This window comes from Eretmochelys imbricata, chromosome 18 (genome assembly GCF_965152235.1).
Source record: "Eretmochelys imbricata isolate rEreImb1 chromosome 18, rEreImb1.hap1, whole genome shotgun sequence".
In the NCBI taxonomy this organism is placed as follows: domain Eukaryota; kingdom Metazoa; phylum Chordata; order Testudines; family Cheloniidae; genus Eretmochelys; species Eretmochelys imbricata.
In genome coordinates this window covers 18,089,456-18,111,561 of record NC_135589.1, presented here as the reverse complement: position 1 = coordinate 18,111,561, position 22,106 = coordinate 18,089,456, and the positions used below count along the sequence as shown (strand labels likewise).

General features: G+C 37.7%; 1 protein-coding gene across 4 annotated transcripts in view; it reads right to left on the bottom strand.

Annotated features, from left to right (window-relative positions):
- PRKCZ (protein kinase C zeta) overlaps nucleotides 1-22,106 on the bottom strand; it is a 159,536-nt gene that overhangs the window by 60,993 nt on the left and 76,437 nt on the right. For 3 of the 4 annotated variants that reach the window (XM_077837445.1, XM_077837444.1, XM_077837447.1), the window contains exon 6: nucleotides 4,554-4,639. In XM_077837445.1, the coding sequence (XP_077693571.1) occupies nucleotides 4,554-4,639 (86 nt within the window). Of the gene's footprint in view, nucleotides 1-4,553; nucleotides 4,640-11,093; nucleotides 11,130-22,106 lie in introns of those variants that run through there. The other variant, XM_077837448.1, reaches the window with a different exon arrangement.

Below are 22,106 nucleotides of genomic sequence, written 5' to 3'. Positions count from 1 at the left end.
TGAAAATACCCAATTAAGAAGTTGTAATTGACGCATGCATTTCATTTTCATAATTTCTAATTGATCATTTAATTATATATCAAATTAAGTTGTGCATAAATGTGCTATTATAAAACTGGAGGTGTACATTTAGTCTGTGCATACATTAGGAGATAGACAGCAGATAGAGACAGAGATAGAAATACATACAAGGTTTTCTGGGCCAAAATTTTGTACCATTCTTAGCCTCTATGGAAGCGCTAGTGTGCACAGGTTTCAAGGTTGCCACTGGGTGTGTTTTAAGTCCTGGGCCATATGTGGCCTAGATCCTGTAAATACTTACACGCAGCTTATTATGCACGTGATCAGTCCCATCAGCTGCAATTGCACTACACATGCATGTAAAGTTCAGCAGATGCCTAAGTGTTACAGGATCTGAGTCTAATCCAGGTCAGAATATGTAAAGGACAGTAGCAGCTCATATTCGGACTACACTGGTAGCCATGATAAGAATTTTTAGGAAAAACAAAGGCCTAACACTTTCACACTGAGAACACATTTATTTTATATGTAGTAATTCATTTTATTGCAATATTTGTAGCTTGTTTTCCTTTCTTAAATTTCCCTCGCCAATTTTGCTCTCTCTCTCTCACACACACACACACGTTTAAACAAACATCTTCATAGCTCATTCTCTCAGTGATCTAAACTCACAATACTGAATTTGTGACAACTAACTATTCCTCTTGCAAAAAACCCTAAAAACCCATACAACAAATACAGGACTATGACAACTTCAGATTCAAACAGAAGGAGAAACTGGTTTGTGAGAGACAGCTTTTATTCAAAAACAATCAATAATAAAGAATAGAATTCAAGAGAGACTGCTTTTTTCAGTTTCCTCTCTCAGGTCTGAGTGTGTTAAGATCTTGTTCAAAATGTAGATAAAGTTGACTGCCCATATTAACCAAATGTAGCATGGGCAAAGGATTAGGAGCTGGCTAGATTGTAATACAGATTCACTGTAACATTTGCACATTTTCCCTATCTGCTATATTTATTTTGAACTTCAAGTGTTGCTAGGTGGCACACAGACAAAAAACTGACAGGAATTTGAACCACATTGTTATTTGAAAAAGAAAAAACTCCGAGAACATCACAGTAATTGATTACAAGTATTTCTAATAAAGGGGAATTATAACGTCCTTACAGTCCACCTTACCATACCTACACACTAACATTGGTAGCAGTGCATGTCAGCAGGATTGTTTGGGTAATCAAAATACATAATCAAAAAGCTCATATTAAAAATGTCATCCACTGGTTGGGGGGAAACCCATTAAACGATGAATGAAAAGTAAGGTGTCACTTAACACATGCACCAAAATATGATGAAATTACCTTTTTTAACCCCCAAGTGTACATCCATTACCACTTTAGCTAGGTTCCTTGTTATTTCTTATACACAAAAGTAACTGTCACATTAAGAAGCTGAATACTTCCCACTTGTGATTAATTGTAAGTTTTCTTTAATCAGCGCCATGTATGCAAACAGCATGCATTTTAGCCATTTTGCCCAACAAGCTGACTCTGAAACCAACCTAACTTAGATTCTCAAATGCCGATCATTTAATCATTCCAGTCTCAATTTTCTCCCTTATCCACAGCACCTTTTGACAGCTCAAGAATGTTCTCTACTCCCAACCTACAGGCTGGCGCCGGCAGCCACTGTAACAGTCCCAGACCCTTCCCATTACTCTTGGTCTTCCCATGATTCACTGTATTCTTGAAAGCTGCACATGCAGTCTTGCACTCCTCCCCCACTTCAGGCTTATACCAAACTCTGAAGGCTGTGATGTAACTGTTCCAAGCCCGAAGACAGTGAAAGTCTATCTTGTCTAGCAAACCTGTAAGCTACAGTTTGGCTTTCAGATCCTCTTCTGTGGAATCAATCGCTTACAGGAACACAGTGCCCGTCACAAAATGGTTAAGTCACTTTGAATCCTTACTAGTAGTAGTCGCAGAGTGAATGATCTTTCTTAAGCCCGTCTGCACTATCTATAAGGATTTGTAGTTCTGCACCAGTGAAGAATGGGGCCTAAGATCACAAGCAACAAATAAAGAGTATGGGAAAGGAATAGTTAACTTTTTCCTTTTTTAAAAATATTGACTATACCCGCTGCACCTTTCTATCTTTAACTGGCTAGTTTCTTGCAGACATAATGGAGAAGAGATCCAAGGTTCCAGCCATAAATCTAGGAAGGAAAGCCTCTCATCCAAAGCCCTGGGTTTCAGAAGGGGCCAGAGGAGCCCACATGCTTAGACTCCAAGTACCAATGGCAAAAAGAGAGCAGATCTACTGGACATTTTATGTAAACGTTGAAGAACAATTTGAATTCAGACCTTCTGGGCTTCTTCTGACACAACACAAATAATTTGACATGAATTTCTATTTATTTTGTCACAAACTAAAAATAATGGAGAGTCATACTGGGGTCAGGCTAAATAGCTTACAAAATGACTAACTACAAAAGGCCTCCAATAATAAGATGTTTAAAGAAAATGTCAGACTGCAAAAATGACAACTTAGTGACTGACATCCTTGAGCGAGGCACTGCAGATCAAGAAACAGGAACTGAGGGTTAGTTGTTAATTACATATACTTATAATCTTAGGAGCGGTCACTGTTGTGTGTGGGTACAAAGGCTTGTGAACATCTAAATTAATCTAATAACTCTTTTACTCCGTTCCTATTCAAGTGCACTTGAGGTTCACAGTGAAAGAGAAAAGGTTATATAATTGAGGGCACTTTAAGACTGCAACTGAGCTGTATACAGTGTTATAAGCCCACTTAAATATATATATATAGTACAGAATATATATTTTTTTAACAGTATGCTAATAATCAAGGAGGTTAAAATTCAGGATTTACAAGTGCCCATTTCAAATTGCTATTTTTGAGAAGTATGTGTCAGAGTTATGAGTGTTCATAAGTAAACTAACAAGTACAATCTACAATGCTGTTGAATATAACATTAACAGAGTTGTACACGCAAGCCCTTTCACCTCCTTTCACATGATATACCCTTCATTCATGCAGTATTTTTAAAAGAAAAGAATTAAAATACAAAGAGAAGAAATTAAGTGGACTACAGTGTTCGCCTTATTATAGGTGTATTATAAAGTGATTTTTTTAATGAATTCAGAAGTTTACAGAATGGACTATAAAAACTCATTCAGGGCTGAAGGTAGATATTTAACTTGCATATATATATAAATATATACACACACACACAAATTTTTGTCGTCTATGGTATACTGTTTGCTGCCTTTATTACTAGCTTCAGTTGTATTCTTATGGTGCTGTAGCTCTGAAATGCATCGATTCTCTACACTGAAGTTCAGTGTAAACCAGGCCCATTAGGGATTGTCAACAAAAATAAAATGACCGTGTTAATGTATATCTGTGCTTTTGAAACCTCACTAACTACAGGCCTAATTTTCAAAAACATTTTACTAATTACTATAGATTTCTAATTAAAATGTATGTTGTCCAATGGCATATTTTTTGACCATGTAAGTATAATACACAAAAAAAGGCAGAACACATTCCATAATGTGCATTAAAAACAATACTTTAGTCACTATACTTGTTTAGTATGCGGTGAAAAGGTGCATTATGTATATCTCATTTAAATTTTAATGGTCCACAGATGGAATACTTAACCTTAACGAGTCTTAGATCTCTGTAACACATGTCAAATGGCATTTTTTTTCTAGAGCATTAGAAACAAAAGACTCTATCCAAACAATAGCAAAGATTTGATTCCTTTTACTGCCGTACAATATCATTGTTGGATCTAAAAATTAACCCACCTCTTTGCACTTAGGCTTTTATGAAATTCCAAGATGTGTACCTTATATGTGCTGCAAAATTCTGGCACAATGGGCTAGGCTAAGGAAGGAGGAGTCTCAGCCTTAAAGCTACGTTCTCTTGCTTTTATGGACTAAGTCAGATCCTTTACGTTGTTGTATCTTGGCATATATACTGACTTGCAGCTTAAATACATATACCAGAATTCCCCTCTCCTCCCCCACCAATTACATTATATACTAGTTCAGGTTCCAAGCATGTTTAGTCAGGATATTAAGAGATTAAATAAAAATCATTTATATAGACAATGAAAGGCAAGGAATATTGAGGACAATAACTGTGCTTATAGAAAATCAGAACCATAAGAGAGAGGGAAAGAATCTGATCTAAAATATACAATATAATATTTAAATAAATATTTAAATATAATATTTAAAAAAAAAGCTTGTAAGAGCATTTAAAAGAAAACATTTCCATTAATTATGTACTACTGACCTCATCCCAGACTCTAAATAATTCAAAAACTTCTGACTTTTTCTGGTTGTTGTGCAGTGAATATTGCATACTGAATTCACATAAACAAGCATCTCACTTTTCCTTTTCTTTCCCCCATGTTCCAAATACAGGAAAAGCAAACACTGAAAAAACAATGACTGCAGAGCATTACCCAAAAAATGGCATTTTTAGCAACAGTACTCACTCTGTTAAAGCGTTTGGCTTGAAACAGATGCCCATTCACTCGGTAGAGCTTCCTCCATCTTCTTGCTCCACGTCGGTAGATTGATTCTAAGAAGGAAATTAAAAAGGTGTAAAGCAGCAGCATAGTAACATAGCAATACCAGATACACCACGTCACGCAAGTTGTGACTTAAAACATTCTTGCTTTTCTAAACACTAACGCACAGCTAAAATCCCTACTGACAAAAATCAGGATTTTTATTTATTTATTTAAGAAGCCTTAAATGACAGCTTCTGGAGGACGTGCTTTCGCCACTGCCTCTCCCTTTTATCTATCCCTCTCTCTTTTTCTCACATGATTATAATCTTGTTACAGTTCCTTGGCTGCTTGCTGTTTCAAGCTCAGGTGAGATGGATAGATACAGTTAAAGAAACAGTGTTTCTCTATAAACCTCATGCTACTTATTTAACGGTCACCTTAATGGGTGAACATGTAAAGAATGTGTTAGCTGATGATAATGGCATATATTACACAGTATTAAAACATTAATAAAGCTTGTGTGTCCTGTTTTTCAATCTGATTTCCTCTCTCCTGCTTCACAGCATCCTCATGCAAAAGGGCTAACACTTTCCACTAGGAGTCTAATATGCTGGTTGTAAGGGCAATCTCCTAACCAAACCAGCCTGACAATTGGTAACAACTAGGGTTCAGCAAATAATTGATTTTTTTCCCAATTTGGTGATGATGAAACAAAAAAATAAATACATCCAGAAACAGTTTAGATTCATTTCAAACCAAAACTAACCCTCACGGAAACAAAAAATTAAAAAAAATGTTTGAGTTGATTTGAAACGAAAAGTCAATTTGAAAGAAATGTTGAAATGGTTTGTTTAGAAAAATCTGAAACAAACCATTTTGACTTTTTCAAGAAAAATCAACTAATTTTTTATTTGGCTGAAACTATTTGCTGAGTTCCTCCTGAATTCATGAACAGTTTTGGTCACCGCCAAACTGTATTCTGTTAAGTGAAACAATTTTGCTTAGCCCTAGCGGTGAACAGCACCAGATTCTGATTCCCTAACCTGCTATCCAGCTATCCTCAGAAGATTTCTGTGTGGCTAGATCCCTAACTCAAGTATCTTGAAACCCTGTAAACTTGAGTTACTTACCAACTGATCTACTATAATGTTCTTTGGCACATTATCCAGGGATATTATTTTTAAAAAAGTAATGAATAAAGGTAGTTTAGTAGATTTTTAAAAATAAAAGTGATAAGACCGTGAAACTCAAGCAAATTATTTTAATTAACAAAGGAAAACATATTTTATTGCTTCTAAAAGTAAAGTCAGAACAAAAATCCAGATTATATTTAAAGAAATGGATTTATAAAATTTGTTTTCTTATGATATAGTACTGAACTCTGAAGTGGGAAGACAGTCAATGTTTAATTCTTGGCAAATTAATTCAAAATGATGTTCAGGTCATCATCTTTAAACTTTTTGGCTTTCGAGAAGTCAGAAATAAATCCTAAATGTAAACACATTTATGAAGCTTATATTATTAGAAGCTTGACTCACTTTAACAATAGTCAGTTGTATATTTGCCATTGTTATGACTAAAAATAGATGAAATAAAATGATCTTCCAACAAAAGAAAAATGTATTTAAGTCTGCATTAGCGAAAATTACTTCTGATCTTTTCTCCTGTGTGTGTAATGAGTGCACATTGGTACTACGTCCAGTTTTTAGATTTCTCATCGTTTGTCCTACAAAACTAAGGCAAGTCTTTTCTAAAAAGGGGACAATGGATTATTGAGAAGGATTCTGACCACGCTGGAAATTTCAGCTCCAAATCTGAAAATACGTGCACACACGTATAAATTTACCATGCAAGTAGTCCCATTATAAATTTAAGGATCAGGACCTTAAAAGAGCACAGTACCTTTAAAATTTATTTTAAAAAAAAATTAAATTGCTCGAAAAAAAAACTCTCAAAGAAGCTACAAGTCTCTGTATATAAGAGAGGCATCAAATCCAGAGCTGCTAGTCTAGATAGAGCCTAGATGATGGGATTATGTACCCATATGGCTATTCATGATCTACAAAAATTTAAGCTTTCATTAAAAAGTAGTTTCTATTTTCATTGTTGCAAGGGAAATATTCCATATATGAATTTAATGTAACCAGTGCAAGGCTATGTGCCTGAAACTATGGCTTAGAGGTATGAACTTCACGGCCTACTATTAATTCCAATGGTAGCTTTAAAGGCCTAATTGCACTTTAAAAGAATCTTTAACTATTTCACTGCGCACTTAACTTTCAAATAGGGGAAAGGATTGGACATGAAGTGCACTAGTGGAAACGGGAGTTGGTTCAGGGAAGGGGGAAGAAAAAAAAAAGATACCGAGGAAGAGGAGATGGAGAAGGAAAAAAGAAATAAAGGCAAAAATAGCATTGGTCCTTAAGATGAGCATGTTTTCCTGTTGTGCGATGCTGAAAGCAACAAATAAAATACTGAACAAAAAAATAAATAACTGGAAATTTAAAGGTTATATTCTACTCTTGATCTTTGGGCAAACTTTCCTGTGACAGTGGGAGATCAATTGTGGATTGCTGGGTGGGATGGTCTGCTTCCTAAAGAGTTTCAATCTTTTAGCTAACAGAAAGCACTCTCCGAAACTGCCCTATCCCAGACATCCAGAAGCAACTGTGGATTAACAGGCTGTGAATTTGGGTAATAAATAGCAATATTCACTTTCACCAGTTCCTCAGCTTGATTCCTCTATCTCACCATAATAACCATAGTTTTATCTTGATTGAGTCTGAGCCAGATCATTCTAATCCAAGCAGACACTGGACAAGACAGTTGACTGCACTGGGTAGATGTGACAAAGATGAAAAACGGAGCACCATGTGTATATAGAAAACTCTACAACCCAAGCAACCTTATGATCTGACATTGGCCTCACATACAAATTCATCAGCACAGAATCCTGCAGTAACCTCATGTGAGACTGTCCTCAGGGTAGCAGGTCAATTTCACTACGCTATCCCTGTGAGACCTCTCAGCAAGCAAAGAACAGTGACTTAAAAAATGACTCCATCCTCAACACAGACAGCAGCCATGTCACCATTGACCACAAAATATTGCTATCAACGGCAGCTGGCAGAGCTAATAAAACCAGTATGGACATAGGATTCTTGGTCATCACCAGAAGCTGGAGATAGTTAAGCAATGAAAACAGTGCAGTCTCCATACCACATGCAGGACAAAAACTGGATTGACCCAGGCAACAAAATCCGAAGAATTTAGCATTGCGAGAGTGGCTTCACCTATTTATTTCCAATCTTTGCCAAAAGGGGGAGATTAAACTCTAAAAATAACTAGCTAAACTATCAATGTCAAGAACATTTCTTAGAGCAAGTGCTTAAGTAATTCTTCCTTATACATGGATTGCACCATGGGATGCACTGACCATCAGCTAGAATGTTTCTTTTGTAATCTGTCACTAAGAATATGGTCTGTATGGAGTCAGAAAATGGGGAATAGTATAACACAGAACTGACACACATTGCAGATTCTGCCTATCAAAAACAATGGCTGTAACATCTTCGAGAATACTTAGTAAACATTAACTCAAAATGAAAATGGCTGGCTCACATTTTTAGTATTCTTTTATCCACTTTTTTCAATGGTCACATTTCAGAACTACCTGTCATAGCTTTCAAGGACTGTAGAGTGGGAAGATAAGGACTGGAAAGGGTGCTCTTGCTTCATTTCCTTCCTGACACCATGTAGCTGAAGACAGAGATGGGAAGCCAAAGCCTCCGATAGCACAATGGGGTGGCAGAAATTTGTAGAGGAGCAGCACTCACAGACTTTACAGTGGTAAAGAATGTTCTGTAATTTTTACCTCTAGAGAAACAACTGTAATGCAAAGTTCCAATTATCTAAATCCTCCTTTTGGTTTACGATTTTAAAAAAGGGAGAGACAGCGTAGCATCCTAGCACAGCCACATTACATTCTCTTTCTTGTTTGACTACTGCTCCAGATGGATCAAAAAATGTAACAAAACCATGGAATGAAGAGATAGGAGTGAGCTAAGTAGTATGAAGAGTAGGAGGAAACTGCTGACTTTGAAAATAATGTAATGAGCCCTCAGCTACACTAGCCTTAACAGGTTTTTTTCCTTAGTCCATCAATGAGTTCAATGGTTGGCAAATCCTTTAATAAACTTTTTTCATTTTATCATATTTCACAAAAAATCTTATGTTTAAAGAAACCAGTACCTATTTTGCTACTCAATACAAAATGAAGTTTACCTGATTAAATACTCCCTACCTTCCCGTCTCCTTCCCAATACAAACTAATTTTCACTTGAAAAAGAAACTTATTGCTGTTGGTATTTCTGGTCACTTTTTGTGTACCAATACCATTGCATGCCTCAGTACCAACTGGATAGAGACACTTGTGCTTAGGACTCAGGATAGAGTTACCAACTAGTCCTGGCACATAAAGTTGCCAATAAGCAGCCACAAGGTCTGAAAGCCTCCAACAAAGGAGAATTAGGAAATGTACTTGCTGCATTCTAGGATAATGATGTAAGAATAAGGAATGCCAGTAAGTGACTGGTCTTTATTTTCTGGTTCCATTCAAATGACATTGGTCAGGGTCACAAAAGCTTATATTCCCATCATAAGGTAGAGGTTAGCAACTACTGACTCTGATGGCTGTTGGATGTAATAAAAAAACTCCATAGTACATATCAAAATAACCCTCACAAAACTAATCCAGCTAATTAATCTCTCACTCACACACACGATGTATAGCATGGAAGTCAGTAGACCTGAATCCCTTAGAGGGACGAGAGGATTATTCTGCCTCTTAAAGGATATCTTTCAAAAACGACTATTCTTGAACTTCAAAGGTCTCTCCTGAAAACAATTTCTTCTCTGGCTCCTCCCATTTAGCTGCTAAGATAAATCAGCCTCCCTCTCCCCCAAAAGACCTAATTAACAAAAGGAGTCTGAGATCTGAGTCAGTCTCAATGTCATTTAGCCCTGATACTTGTTCCTGTTCATTGTCAGGCTCTTTAGCACATTATAATACAGTATGCATTCTCATGTTGCCGTTCCATTTTTGCCCCAGATCAGCAATTACTTTCCCCACATTCAGATCCTCAAAGATTCAGGATATGTTGTTGGATGCTTGACTCAGGTAGAATCCTGAATGAAAATCAAACACATATCTACCAGGAGTAGACTTTTGAATTTTCGTCCCATGTAAGACTTGCCAAAATCATTGGTTTTCATCCAAAACTGAAAATTATTTTGCATTTTGAAATCTATACTTGATCTCCTCAACTGTTGTTCTCAGAGTAGCATTTAATAGCTTTATCCAAATCTTTTGGACGTACACAAATCCTTTACTTGTTTGTTTGTATTATAAATGGCCATCCTGTAAACTCAGGCAGTTGGTGTCTGAATTTCTTCTGTAACTTCTAAATAAACCATCAGGTCAAATTCAACTTGAATTTCATTGACAGTGGGACTTTACTTCGTGCATGCATTGTGGCAACACGCCGGAACGTATCAATGTAACGTATTATAGCCTAATGAACCCGAGACCATAAAAAGCCTGATCAAGTTCTTTAAGAAGGTCTTTTGTATTCTGTTTAGTAGGCGAGTTGACCATTTATGTTTGCAAACTGTTTATCAACTCAAGGCTACATAGGACTTTCTGTTGTACTATTTTAAATTGAGCGCTCTCTCAGTCAAACATGCCACTGTGGCTTTCCTAGAGGGCTCATTTTGTGCCCACTACATGAAACAAAAGCTTTTTTAACATTGGACAGTTAATCATTTTGTTTATGCTTCCCCGTGATCACACTACATTCAGCGCCATATCTGTTTGTTAAACCTTGCTTCACAAATTTATTAAAGGAGATCCAACAAAGAATTCTGCTTCTGCAACATAAGAGCTTTGCCCTGTGGCTGCACGTCCATCAAAGTCTTTCCTATTTTATTTATTATTTAAATTTTATATATAAAAATCACTCTGGGCTTAGAGCAACACGTTTGCAAAATGGTTGCTTTTACTGAACGCATGACACCAGAACCCTTGTATTGGGTACCTTTGTATCATGTTATAATTAATTCCACATTTACAATAAACAAATCAAAAATGGTCTCTTGGTTTATTTTTGCACTCTGTTCTTTATACTCCGATATGATTTTTTATTGGATGCACTTCAGTTCTTTCACCGTTTCCTCACTTACATTTTGGAAACAATTTTGCACTAGTCCTGCAAATATCCACGGTTCTTTGCAAAGTCGAGTACATGGTTGTTTTAACCTGAATACCAGGTACACCACAAATAAGTGTGCATCAGTGTATAGGTTAACTTTTCAAATTCACATGCTTTGTTACATATGTCTATAATCTAATAGTCAGAAGCTCTCCATGGCAGCTGATATCTTTTACATAAAATGTACTTTTCCCCCAGTGACATTATCGATGGGATAAAAATAAATCTTTGAAGTTTTAATTATTTTATCTACCAGTTCTCATTCTTCTTTATGCTCCTCTTGGAAGATATTACACAACTCCAGTGCTGTTGGGTCTTCTGCATGTACCAGTACGGAGGATTTTACCCTCTCCAATTCCTCTTTGGAAAGAAACAATCTTGTGTGAGCAATGTATAGAGAGGGCAACCACTAGGTATATGCTTGGGCACAGACTCTTGCAACAGTAAACCAGACTTATTTATATGGTACCCAAAAGCGTGTAAGACAACAGGTCCCTGCCAGAAAGACTTTACAATCTCAGACAAAATCTGGATCAAGGATGGGGTGAGGAGGGAATCGAACATCATGGCAAAATAACCAAGCTGATGTGTGCTTGTGACATTTTGGGTCTGTATTTTATGGCACCATGTTTTCTAGGCACCAACAGCAAAAAAAAATAAAATACTAACCATGAGCTTTTAGGTAAAATGCCAAGGTAATACCACCTAAACCATTTCTGACAGTTAATTGTTTATTTTTGAGTATTGAATGTAGACTGACCTATGTAGTCAGTATTAGAAGTGGCCAGGACACCTGTCCAATTCCCTACAAGAAAAAAGTTAGTAAATAATTTACATTAAACAAATCAAGTCATTCTGAATGTTGAAAAACATGTGAAGTATGTCTTCTCAAAACATGGAAAGCAAGGAAAAATGCTTGGGCCTATGAATATACTAGTATATTAAAAGAGCAGGAAATTTAAGTGGAATGTGACTAATGACATGTTCTGAAAAAGCCGAACTGTATATAACCACCCTACTGATTATCCAGATAATCTTTGGTGGAAACCTTGCATCCTTGTTGTACCACCCTAATAGAAACCAACCCTTAAAGCCATTAATATGATTAGAGTCTGCTAATACAATAGCTTAATCTGTAGCTCTTAAAAAGACTGTCCTTGGGCACTGATCTTTTTTTGGTGGGGGGGCATGTATCTGATGCTGCTTTTGTTTTTGCAAGATGTACAGTTTGATTGCAGGCAATTAAATTTTTTTTAGACAAGTATTCTCATTCTCAGTTTCAGGTTGAAACTGCAGCATCTGTGAATGTATTAATTCTGATAGCATTCATCTTTATTTTCAAAGAGAAAATCTATTGAACAAACATGTAATAAATAAAAGCTACACATTTAAACGCTCATTAGAGTTCCCACTCAGTTCAGAGCTTGGTATCAGTTCCAATGATTCAGAACCTCAACAAAAATGATGAAAAACCACGGGGCAAGTTGAATTTTAAACACTGCAATATATTTTAACCAGCTGACTGTAGTGTTCATCTGTGTGTTTTTGAGCCATAGATTAGCATCAGTACAGTATTGTTGTATGTTGTACATATCTTGAATAGGTGATATTAACGAATGAAAAGAACATGTCCTGGGTGTCAGATTTTATTATTGCAAGTAATATTCTTTCATTATAAATGTTTACACTTCTATACAATTTTTCAGTCTAGAAAAGATAAATCACTTGCAGCAGTACTGGTAAGTAAATATCAAACAGAAAACCAGAGAGAGGGTTAGCAGCTCAAGCAAACATATTTAGGATCAAGTTGGGCTCAATAGTGGAGATAATAGATGCCTTTGAACTAGATGGGGATCATTAAGTATTTAAAACTTGTGGCCAGATGCTTAGCTTCAGTAACTTGGTATGGTTCCATTAATTTTAATTGATTTAGACAAGTTTTCTTGATTTTAAGGGAAAGGGTTGTTGACAGAAAAAAAAAAATCAGGTAGGTTTCCTTTTGTTTTCTTAATAACCAAATCCATACGATGGTGAAGATTCTGAGAGAGAGCCCAGGCATATAACCTTAACAAGAAATTTAGCATATTTGGGTGTGGGGGACAGACACGCAGAAAGTAAACCAGTGTCTTGTAGAAGAGTAGCCAATGTAACAGCTGTTTTCTGGGTTTCTGAAAATGATGCTGCCTCTGTGAATTATATTAATAAATTCAGATAAGCTGCACTTTGTCTCTGTCAAATTAGCCTTAAGATTCTCCACGTCTGTCTATAAATTAGACTAAGAACATAGTATCCAATGTCTATGCCAGACATAGATCTTTGAAGTTTTAATTATTTTATCTAACAGTTCTTGTTCCTCTTTATGCTCGTCCTGGAACATATTACCCATCTCCAGTGCTATTAGGTCTTATGCTTGTACCAGAATGGAGGATTTTACTCTCTTCAACTCCTTTTTGGAAAGAAGAAATCCTGTCTGAGCAACGTACAGACAGGGCCTCCTTTCTCTCTTCAAACAAAGAAATAATGCAATTCTGTAGCCCAGGGTTTTTTGACCATTCAAAAATTGACATACTATATTTAAAGTTGAGGGCCTTGAAATAAGAAGCGAGCTTTCATATGAATGTCTATTAGGATACTCTCAAGGAATTTTAACTAACAGTTTCTATGGTAACCTGGAGTCCTAAAAGCATACAGTGTCTGAGAACGCATTTAAAAACTATGTTTAAATAAACGAAGTTGTGACACAAACTATCAATATCTGCAATATTCAAGTTAACACTGACACTCCATCTTTAATACAACTTTCAGGCAACTAATAAAAGTGGGTTGCATTAAGCAGGGAACGAAACCCCAAGCCTCTTTCTGGGGTTCTACGTTTATGCATTTAACAGTTTTTTATTCTGTATCTGTATAGCAACTGGCACAATGGACTCCCCATATTCACAAAGGCCTCTGTGTGCTACTGTAAATACAAACAGTAAAAAAAAAATCTCAGTGCTGTTCATTTTTCTAACATGCAGGAAATACGAACAGGTTTTCTTCATACTGTCTGAAGCTAAAAACCCTGAACGACACAGTAAGTTTAGAACAGCTCAGATTTTACTATATCTGTGCTGGCAAAAAATAAACCCTACATCTATAGTAATCAGAATCTAAAAGAATACGTTTATAGAGTTTGCAAAGCCTATTAACTTTTTAGTGCTTAGTTTAGGAAGTCTACAATGAATAAAAAAATGTTTTGACAAAACTAAATTTAAAACCTCTGGCATTAACCTTTCAAAACAAAAGAAATATACAAGCAATTTTGTTCTAAATGATATTGTCACAGCTGAGTTATCTGAAGGTATAAACTGAAAGACCGCAACATGAATGAGGACTACTGAATAACTCCTTTGTGAGCTCCTGATTTCTTTAAACACCAATAGCACGTACATGAAATGTGAAAGAAATCTGAGGAGTCGTGTTTGATTGAGTCTTAGTTTGACTAACACACCAAAAGATTAATTATATTTTTCTAGCAATTTAGGAAAGAAAATTAAAACCACTGTTTGAATTAAGAGAAAGTATAAGAAGCCTTATTGCAGTAATTGTTATGAGATTTTTTTTATCTTGTTATAGCACTAATTAACATTCCAGTTCTTCACCGTGGTGCACCATGACAGATCACATGTGATCCAAAATCACTCGTGTGATGGCATACAAGAAATAATGACATGTGAGAATTAGCAAATGCTACAACTGTGCTAACCTGAGAAAACAGTGACAGAAAACATCAGAATACAAAAAAGATTTCAACAGGGACTAGATAGGATGTGCTTTACCTATAACCTATGCTTCTGTGCAATGACACAGTATCTTCTACAAATATCAAAATGAAATAGTTTACCTACCAACTTGGACAAAAATGTTAAAGAAAATTAGCTTCTAATTTCTAGGAGAGTTAGGATTAGAGTAAACTGTCAGTATAATGGGATGTTCCACAGGGATAATGGTAAGGAACACTCCTCCAGGTTTGTAGAATGCCAGCTAAGCAGCTTATCTACTACTACTAGAGCCTCAGGGCTGCAGCAGGCTCAACTGCAGATGCACTGCCTTATATAATGAGGGATATAGATGCAGGGGTGTTAAGCCTTCAGATCCTCATATTTTAACTCATGCCCTCCATGTAAAGATGGATTGAGCCCCACATAGAATATAGCTCTCTTGACCACAAGAATCAGGGGCGGCTCTACCAATTTTGCCACCCCAAGCAGTCGCTGCTGAATTGCCGCCGTGCCTGGAAGAGTGGCGGAGCTGCTGCCCAAAAGCCATCGCAGGACACAGACTGCTGCCCCAAGCACCTGCTTGGAAAGCTGGTGCCTGGAGCCAGCCCTGACAAGAATATAGAAACCCTTGTTCCCAGCATTCTGCTCTTTACAGCAAGACTGCATTGTTGCCAATGCCTAAGTAGTTTTACATACTAGCAGAGGGTTGGTTTGGCCAGGATTTGTCACCCAAGTAATTTAAAATGATCGTTCTGTAAGAACAAATCCAAAAAGAGCACTGCTTCTGAGAGCCTGAGCTAATAAAAAAGAGGAACACTAATCTGTAACTTTAAGGTTTCTGATAGCCAGTTCGAAAGTCCTATGAGAAGTCACCTTCTGTTCTATTGGGTATAAGAAAATGTACAGATTACAGTGAAGAAACTATTAGCTGGTCCTGTGGGAAGCCATAGTAGTGAACTATGCAATAAGCAATTTGCTGTAACAGGTTTAGACAGTTTGCCAATCTCTCTCACTTTAAAAATGTTGTCGAAAACCCTCACTTTTACAAACAATGGTGTAAAAATGTCTAAAAGTTTTAGACGAGAAGAGCTCATGTCCTACTATTCTAACCTCTTTCAGAAACTGCTGATGCCCACTATTCTCTAGGGATCCTGTGTTCACAATATGTATTTATTTACTGTAACTCTTAGAAGGATGCATATCCTTTTCTTTTATAAACATGCTACCCATGGCATTAATCTCTACCATTTACCTCAGATTTCATAGTACAATGGTATACTCCTGGGGGAACCCTGCATCAAAAAATTAAAAATTCTGCAAAATTCAGTACATTTTATTTGTCATAAAACATAATATAATCACACTAGGGCCAGGGCCGTCCCAGCGACTGGCTGCAGAGCCGCTACAGCAGCAGCCGGTGTGGCTATCCCTGGGACCACTTGAGCAGCTGACCCCAGAGCCAGCTGCTTGGGTGGCCCTGGGGTCAGCAACACTGGGCACTGCAGGAATCACGGAGGTTGGGGAAAATTGCACATCTGTTACTTCCATGACCTTCACGACAGACACAGAGCCCTAGTAATAATTCATTTAAACTACAATATGGAAATGTATTTCCCGCACCTCTCAGAAGCGGTGCAAAAGCTTTGGGGAGTCAGGGGTAATGGAGGAGCTGAGGGAAAGGGAAGCAATTGCTGGAAGGAACCCGGATGTGAACTTGGAGGGTTGTTGGGTGTGGGTGGAAGAAGTATGGAACAGTTTTCTCTTTCGGGTGGAGGGGGATTGTTAGAGAGCCTCGTCCACGCAGATCATGGCTGAGCCCTAGCCTCTCATTCATTTGGGCACATCTGTCTGTCCTCATATATCCCTGCACCCCCCCTCAGTCACCCCTCCTTCCCCATGTGTCCCTGCACCCCCACTCAGCCAGCTCCTCCCTGCACATGAATTCTGTGTGCACGTGTGCAATAGCCCAGAATTCCCCCAGGAGTGAATGGTAATAGTTTTTATTGACCAAGCCTTTTTGTATTTTAATACACCTTTAGGTATTTATAGCCTTTTCTTGTGACAAAAAAAATTAACAGATTTTAAAGATAGTATTAAAAGGGGAAGACTATTTACAAAAATGGCAAAAAATACTGTAAACTACAAATGAAGGAGGCATTCAAAAAAAAACACTACGGATTTTAACAAGGAAAAACACACTCACTGAAATACATCTTTTTCTTCCTGGGCAAAACATCATACCATCAGTTGAATACAGAGCCCCAGAGAAAAGTAGCAATTAAATATTGTCCTGTTAGCATCATCTGTTAGAAATCCACTGATCAATGTATGATCAGCATTTTTAAAGGGAAACAGTAGGACTTTGCTCTTTCAAAGTAATATTGGCACAGATAACTATGGTACAGTATCAAATTCTTCAGAAACATGAAAATAAATTAGTTTTCTGGGTGAATAGTACTGTACTATAAGTACTTGGATGTCAATATCAAATGATGCAATAGTGCAAGCCACTAGATCAGTGAAGACAATGTACTAGTACATGGAAAAGTTTAGCAGATTCTAAAGATAAATGACTGTCTTAAATCATCCCTTTTCACTCAGTTCCTTGATGAGAAATAGTTTGACTCAGCAGCAAAAAAACCAAAACACAAAATGTCACTGTAGTTAGTATTAATGAACCCAAAACAATGTTCACTGACTTTATTCAAACCTATTCTATAAAAAAATATACGTAGCTATACTTACACTAATTATGAAATACTTTCACAATACATATATCCTTAAACACTGCTTTTCTGATCTAATTGGAATATATACCATAACCAAGTATCAGTGAAAGACTGCTCTACCACTTGTAGCATGGCTCACCACCAAGAGAAAGAATTAACCACAAGGATTTTTCCCATGTCAGCTAATTGACTCATTAGGCAGTACCATATGGAGGCAACTTACATCATTTGTGTTCTGAGCATAAGCTTATCACAGACAGGAGGAATATTAAATAGTTGATAAATTTATAAGCAGCTTGTGTTGCCATGCCTCTTATGTTGAAGAAATTCATAAACAGAGGAGCAACCACTTCCCAGATTAAAAATATTAAACCAAGTCAGAGCTTCATATGATATTATACTGAAGTAGTGCGGTCTAGTGAACAGAGAACAGGCCTGGAAAGCCCAGATTTTCAATGGCTCTGCCACTGACTCGTTGCGTGGCCTTAGGCAAGTCAACATCTGATTCTATTTCCCTATCTGAAAAATGGGGACACCAGTATGTTTCTCACAGAGGTGTGAGGATGTATGCAAGATGCCAAAAGCTGGGACTGAACAACACAGGATGAATCATTCAATAATTTCCCTGCTTTGTTCATTCCCTCTGAAGCATTTAGCACAGGCAACTATTAAAAGATTGGATTCTGGACTAGATTGACCATTGGTCTGACCCAGATGGCCATTTTTATATTATGTTCTTATGCAAAGTCAAGGAGTACTTGTGGCACCTTAGAGACTAACCAATTTATTTGAGCATGAGCTTTCGTGAGCTACAGCTCATTTCATCGGATGCATACCGTGGAAACTGCAGCAGACTTTATATACACATAGAGATCATAAAACAATACCTCCTCCCACCCCACTGCTGGTAATAGCTTATCTAAAGTGATCATCAAGTTGGGCCATTTCCAGCACAAATCCAGGTTCTCTCACCCTCCACCCCCCCACACACAAACTCACTATCCTGCTGGTAATAGCTCATCCGAAGTGACCACTCTCCCTACAATGTACATGGTAATCAAGGTGGGCCATTTCCAGCACAAATCCAGGCTCTCACCCCACCCCCCTCCCTTTTTTCTTCTTCTTCTTCCCGGGGACGGACACACACACACACACACACACACACTCTCCTGCTGGCAATAGCTCATCCAAACTGACCACTCTCCAAGTTTAAATCCAAGTTTAACCAGAATGTCTGGGGGCGGGGTGGTAGGAAAAAACAAGGGGAAATAGGCTACCTTGCATAATGACTTAGCCACTCCCAGTCTCTATTTAAGCCTAAATTAATAGTATCCAATTTGCAAATGAATTCCAATTCAGCAGTTTCTCGCTGGAGTCTGGATTTGAATTTTTTTTTGTTTTAAGATAGCGACCTTCATGTCTGTGATTGCGTGACCAGAGAGATTGAAGTGTTCTCCGACTGGTTTATGAATGTTATAATTCTTGACATCTGATTTGTGTCCATTTATTCTTTTACGTAGAGACTGTCCAGTTTGACCAATGTACATGGCAGAGGGGCATTGCTGGCACATGATGGCATATCTCACATTGGTGGATGTGCAGGTGAACGAGCCTCTGATAGTGTGGCTGATGTTATTAGGCCCTGTGATGGTGTCCCCTGAATAGATATGTGGGCACAGTTGGCAACGGGCTTTGTTGCAAGGATAAGTTCCTGGGTTAGTGGTTCTGTTGTGTGGTATGTGGTTGTTGGTGAGTATTTGCTTCAGGTTGCGGGGCTGTCTGTAGGCAAGGACTGGCCTGTCTCCCAAGATTTGTGAGAGTGTTGGGTCATCCTTTAGGATAGGTTGTAGATCCTTAATAATGCGTTGGAGGGGAGACAGGCCAGTCCTTGCCTACAGACAGCTGTAGCTCACGAAAGCTCATGCTCAAATAAATTGGTTAGTCTCTAAGGTGCCACAAGTACTCCTTTTCTTTTTGTGAATACAGACTAACACGGCTGTTACTCTGAAACCTGTCATTATGCAAAGTCCTGTCCTGTATGTGCTAAGTACTATTATTTTGTTCTAATGACACTTTAAAATATAGCTCTTATTACAAAAGAAATATGGAACTATGCACTCGGAGTCACCCCATCTGGATTACTAAATGTTTGCAGTCTATGTTAAATGAGGCATGGATCAAATTGCACTTTTGCAACCGGTTGGACTTTTGGGCTTCCAAAACAGGATAATTCTTTTGCATTTACTTGGACTATTAAATATAGAAAATCAGATCCAAGAAAGAAAAATACAGCAACCAACCATGTTAACAAATAGTACATTCTACATGTTAATGAATGACGCTACACTGTGTAGTAAAGCCTCAGGAGGCTTTTCCACCAATTTCAAAAATCAGAAGTCTGACCCCATGTCTCTGATTTTCAAAGAGGCAATCTCATGATTTCTTAGAGTAGGCAACATTGAAAACATCCCAAGTAGAGGCAAAGTGACAAGAAGGAAAGGAGGAGGTCAAGACAGCTGAACATTTTAAATGCCAAAAATGTTTTTGGCGTTAAGTCAAAATAAGGGTTGAGAACATCTTTTCATCTTATGAGAAAGGGAAAATTAATTAACAGAGGTTACAATTCACTAACCTTCATACAGGAAGTTAATCATTGTCATTAGCGAACATCTTGAAGGCTAGCTAGTTTTAAAAAACATGGCGGACAGCAAGTTTTCTGGAACAGAGAGCAAGTAGTCTAGTCTCTCGCAGCAGCCTTTTAGATTTCATGGAATGAAAATATGGAAAAATACTTGACTAAAGGCATAAATTAAGTTGCACTGGAACTCTGGCAGTCAACTGAGAGTTTCCATTAGTTCGTAATTGGATAACCTGCACAAACAAAGACCCTCTGGCCAAGCTGCTACCTAAAGTGAAGTAGGATCTAGGCGACAGATTCTTACTTCCCTTTGGGGAAAAAAGATTAAACAATGCAAAGGAATATCTTGGGGTCTACTTTCTGATGGGCAGCATGAGAGATTAGCTGAAGATGACCACATAGATGAAAGAATGCCCATATACTGAACATCACAATTGCTAGCCCTCTTGCTGCAGGCCCAGCTTCACTGACAAATGTTTTGTCGACAATTTTCATTGTTATCTTCCAATCCACCTGCATTATGGTTATTTATTATTTAAATTACAGTAGTTTCCAGAAACCCCTGATCAGGATTAGGGCCATGCTGTGCTCACTGCTATACAGACACATTAAGAAAAGGCACTGCCTACTCTAAGGCAACCCTAGGGCATACACCCAAGACAAACCTAATGACAGAGAACAAATCTTCCGTCTAATATGGCCATGGAGCCCTCGTGTCTTATAATCCTTACTCAAAATTTGGACTCCAGAGATAATGTATATCTGTGCTGCCCACTCTATGATCAATTTTCCCAAGCAAGTCTGAGATGACATTAATTGCTTCAAAAAAATGAGTGGCCCTTTGTGTATCAAGTGAAATGAAGCATCAATATGTAGACAGAATGCCTGTAATGCACAAGAGCTGGAAGTCATGCACTAATGGCAAAATACAGTCAAATGTATATTGCTGACCCAAATGACCTCCTCGGGGATTATAAATGTGAGTAAAATCACTGGGATTTCACATCCTCATCCATGTTACAGTCCACTCGTCCTAAGGAAAAATCCTTGAGTATAATTCTAAGCATTTCTCCCTGCATTCATGAACAAATATGCTTTCCAGGGGTGCCATAACGTAAAAATGGTCATACTGGGTCAGACCAAAGGTCCATCTGGCCCAGTATCCTGTCTTCCAATGCCAATGCCAGGTGACTCAGAGGGAATGAACAGGTAATCAGTCATCAAGTGATCCATCCCCTGTCGCCCATCCCCAGACTCTGGCAGACAGAGGCTAGGAACACCATCCCTGCCCATCCTGGCTAAAAGCCATTGATGGACCAATAATCCATGAATTTACCTACATCTTTTTTGAACCATGTTATAGTCTTGGCCTTCACAACATCCTCTGGCAAGGTGTTTCATAGGTTGACTGTGTGTTGGGTGAAGAAATACTTCCTTTTGTTTTAAACCTGCTACCTATTAATTTCATTTGGTGACCCCTAGTTCTTGTGTCACAAGGAGTAAACAACACTTCCTTATTTACTTTCTCCACACCAGTCATTTTATAGACCTCTATCATAACCCCCCTAGTCATCTCTTTTCAAAGCAGAAAAGTCCCAGTCATATTAATCTCCCCTCATATGGAGGCCATTCCATACCCCTAATAATTTTTTTATTAGAGAAGCAATATTAAATAGCATAGTGTTACATGAGGAAGAAGAGAGGAGTTATCACGAAGGTTTTCCAACATTTTTTATATTTTTCCCCTCATATCTATTTACATAACATCTGCAATATTCATATACTCCTTGAAACATCATTGTCTTCAAAGTAAGTACTCTAATGCTCTTATTAGAGCAGCAAACACACTATGCTAGCAGTCTAATACTTATACTTTAAACAGCCCTGGAACAAGACAGTTTGAATGAACAAAGGAGAAGGACAATGTTGATAATGAAACAGATTTTAGTTATCTTTCAAAAAGCTTTTCTGTGGATATCAACCATTTATTAACAATACCTCATCCGTGTTCTATTTATTGTTGGGATCAGTTAAAAATCAAAAATGAAAACTCTCCACCAAACTTTTAGACATCCACCTTGCCACCATTGGAGGTGGGTATGGTGGGGGAGTGGAATCAGCAGGGGAAGAATCAGTGC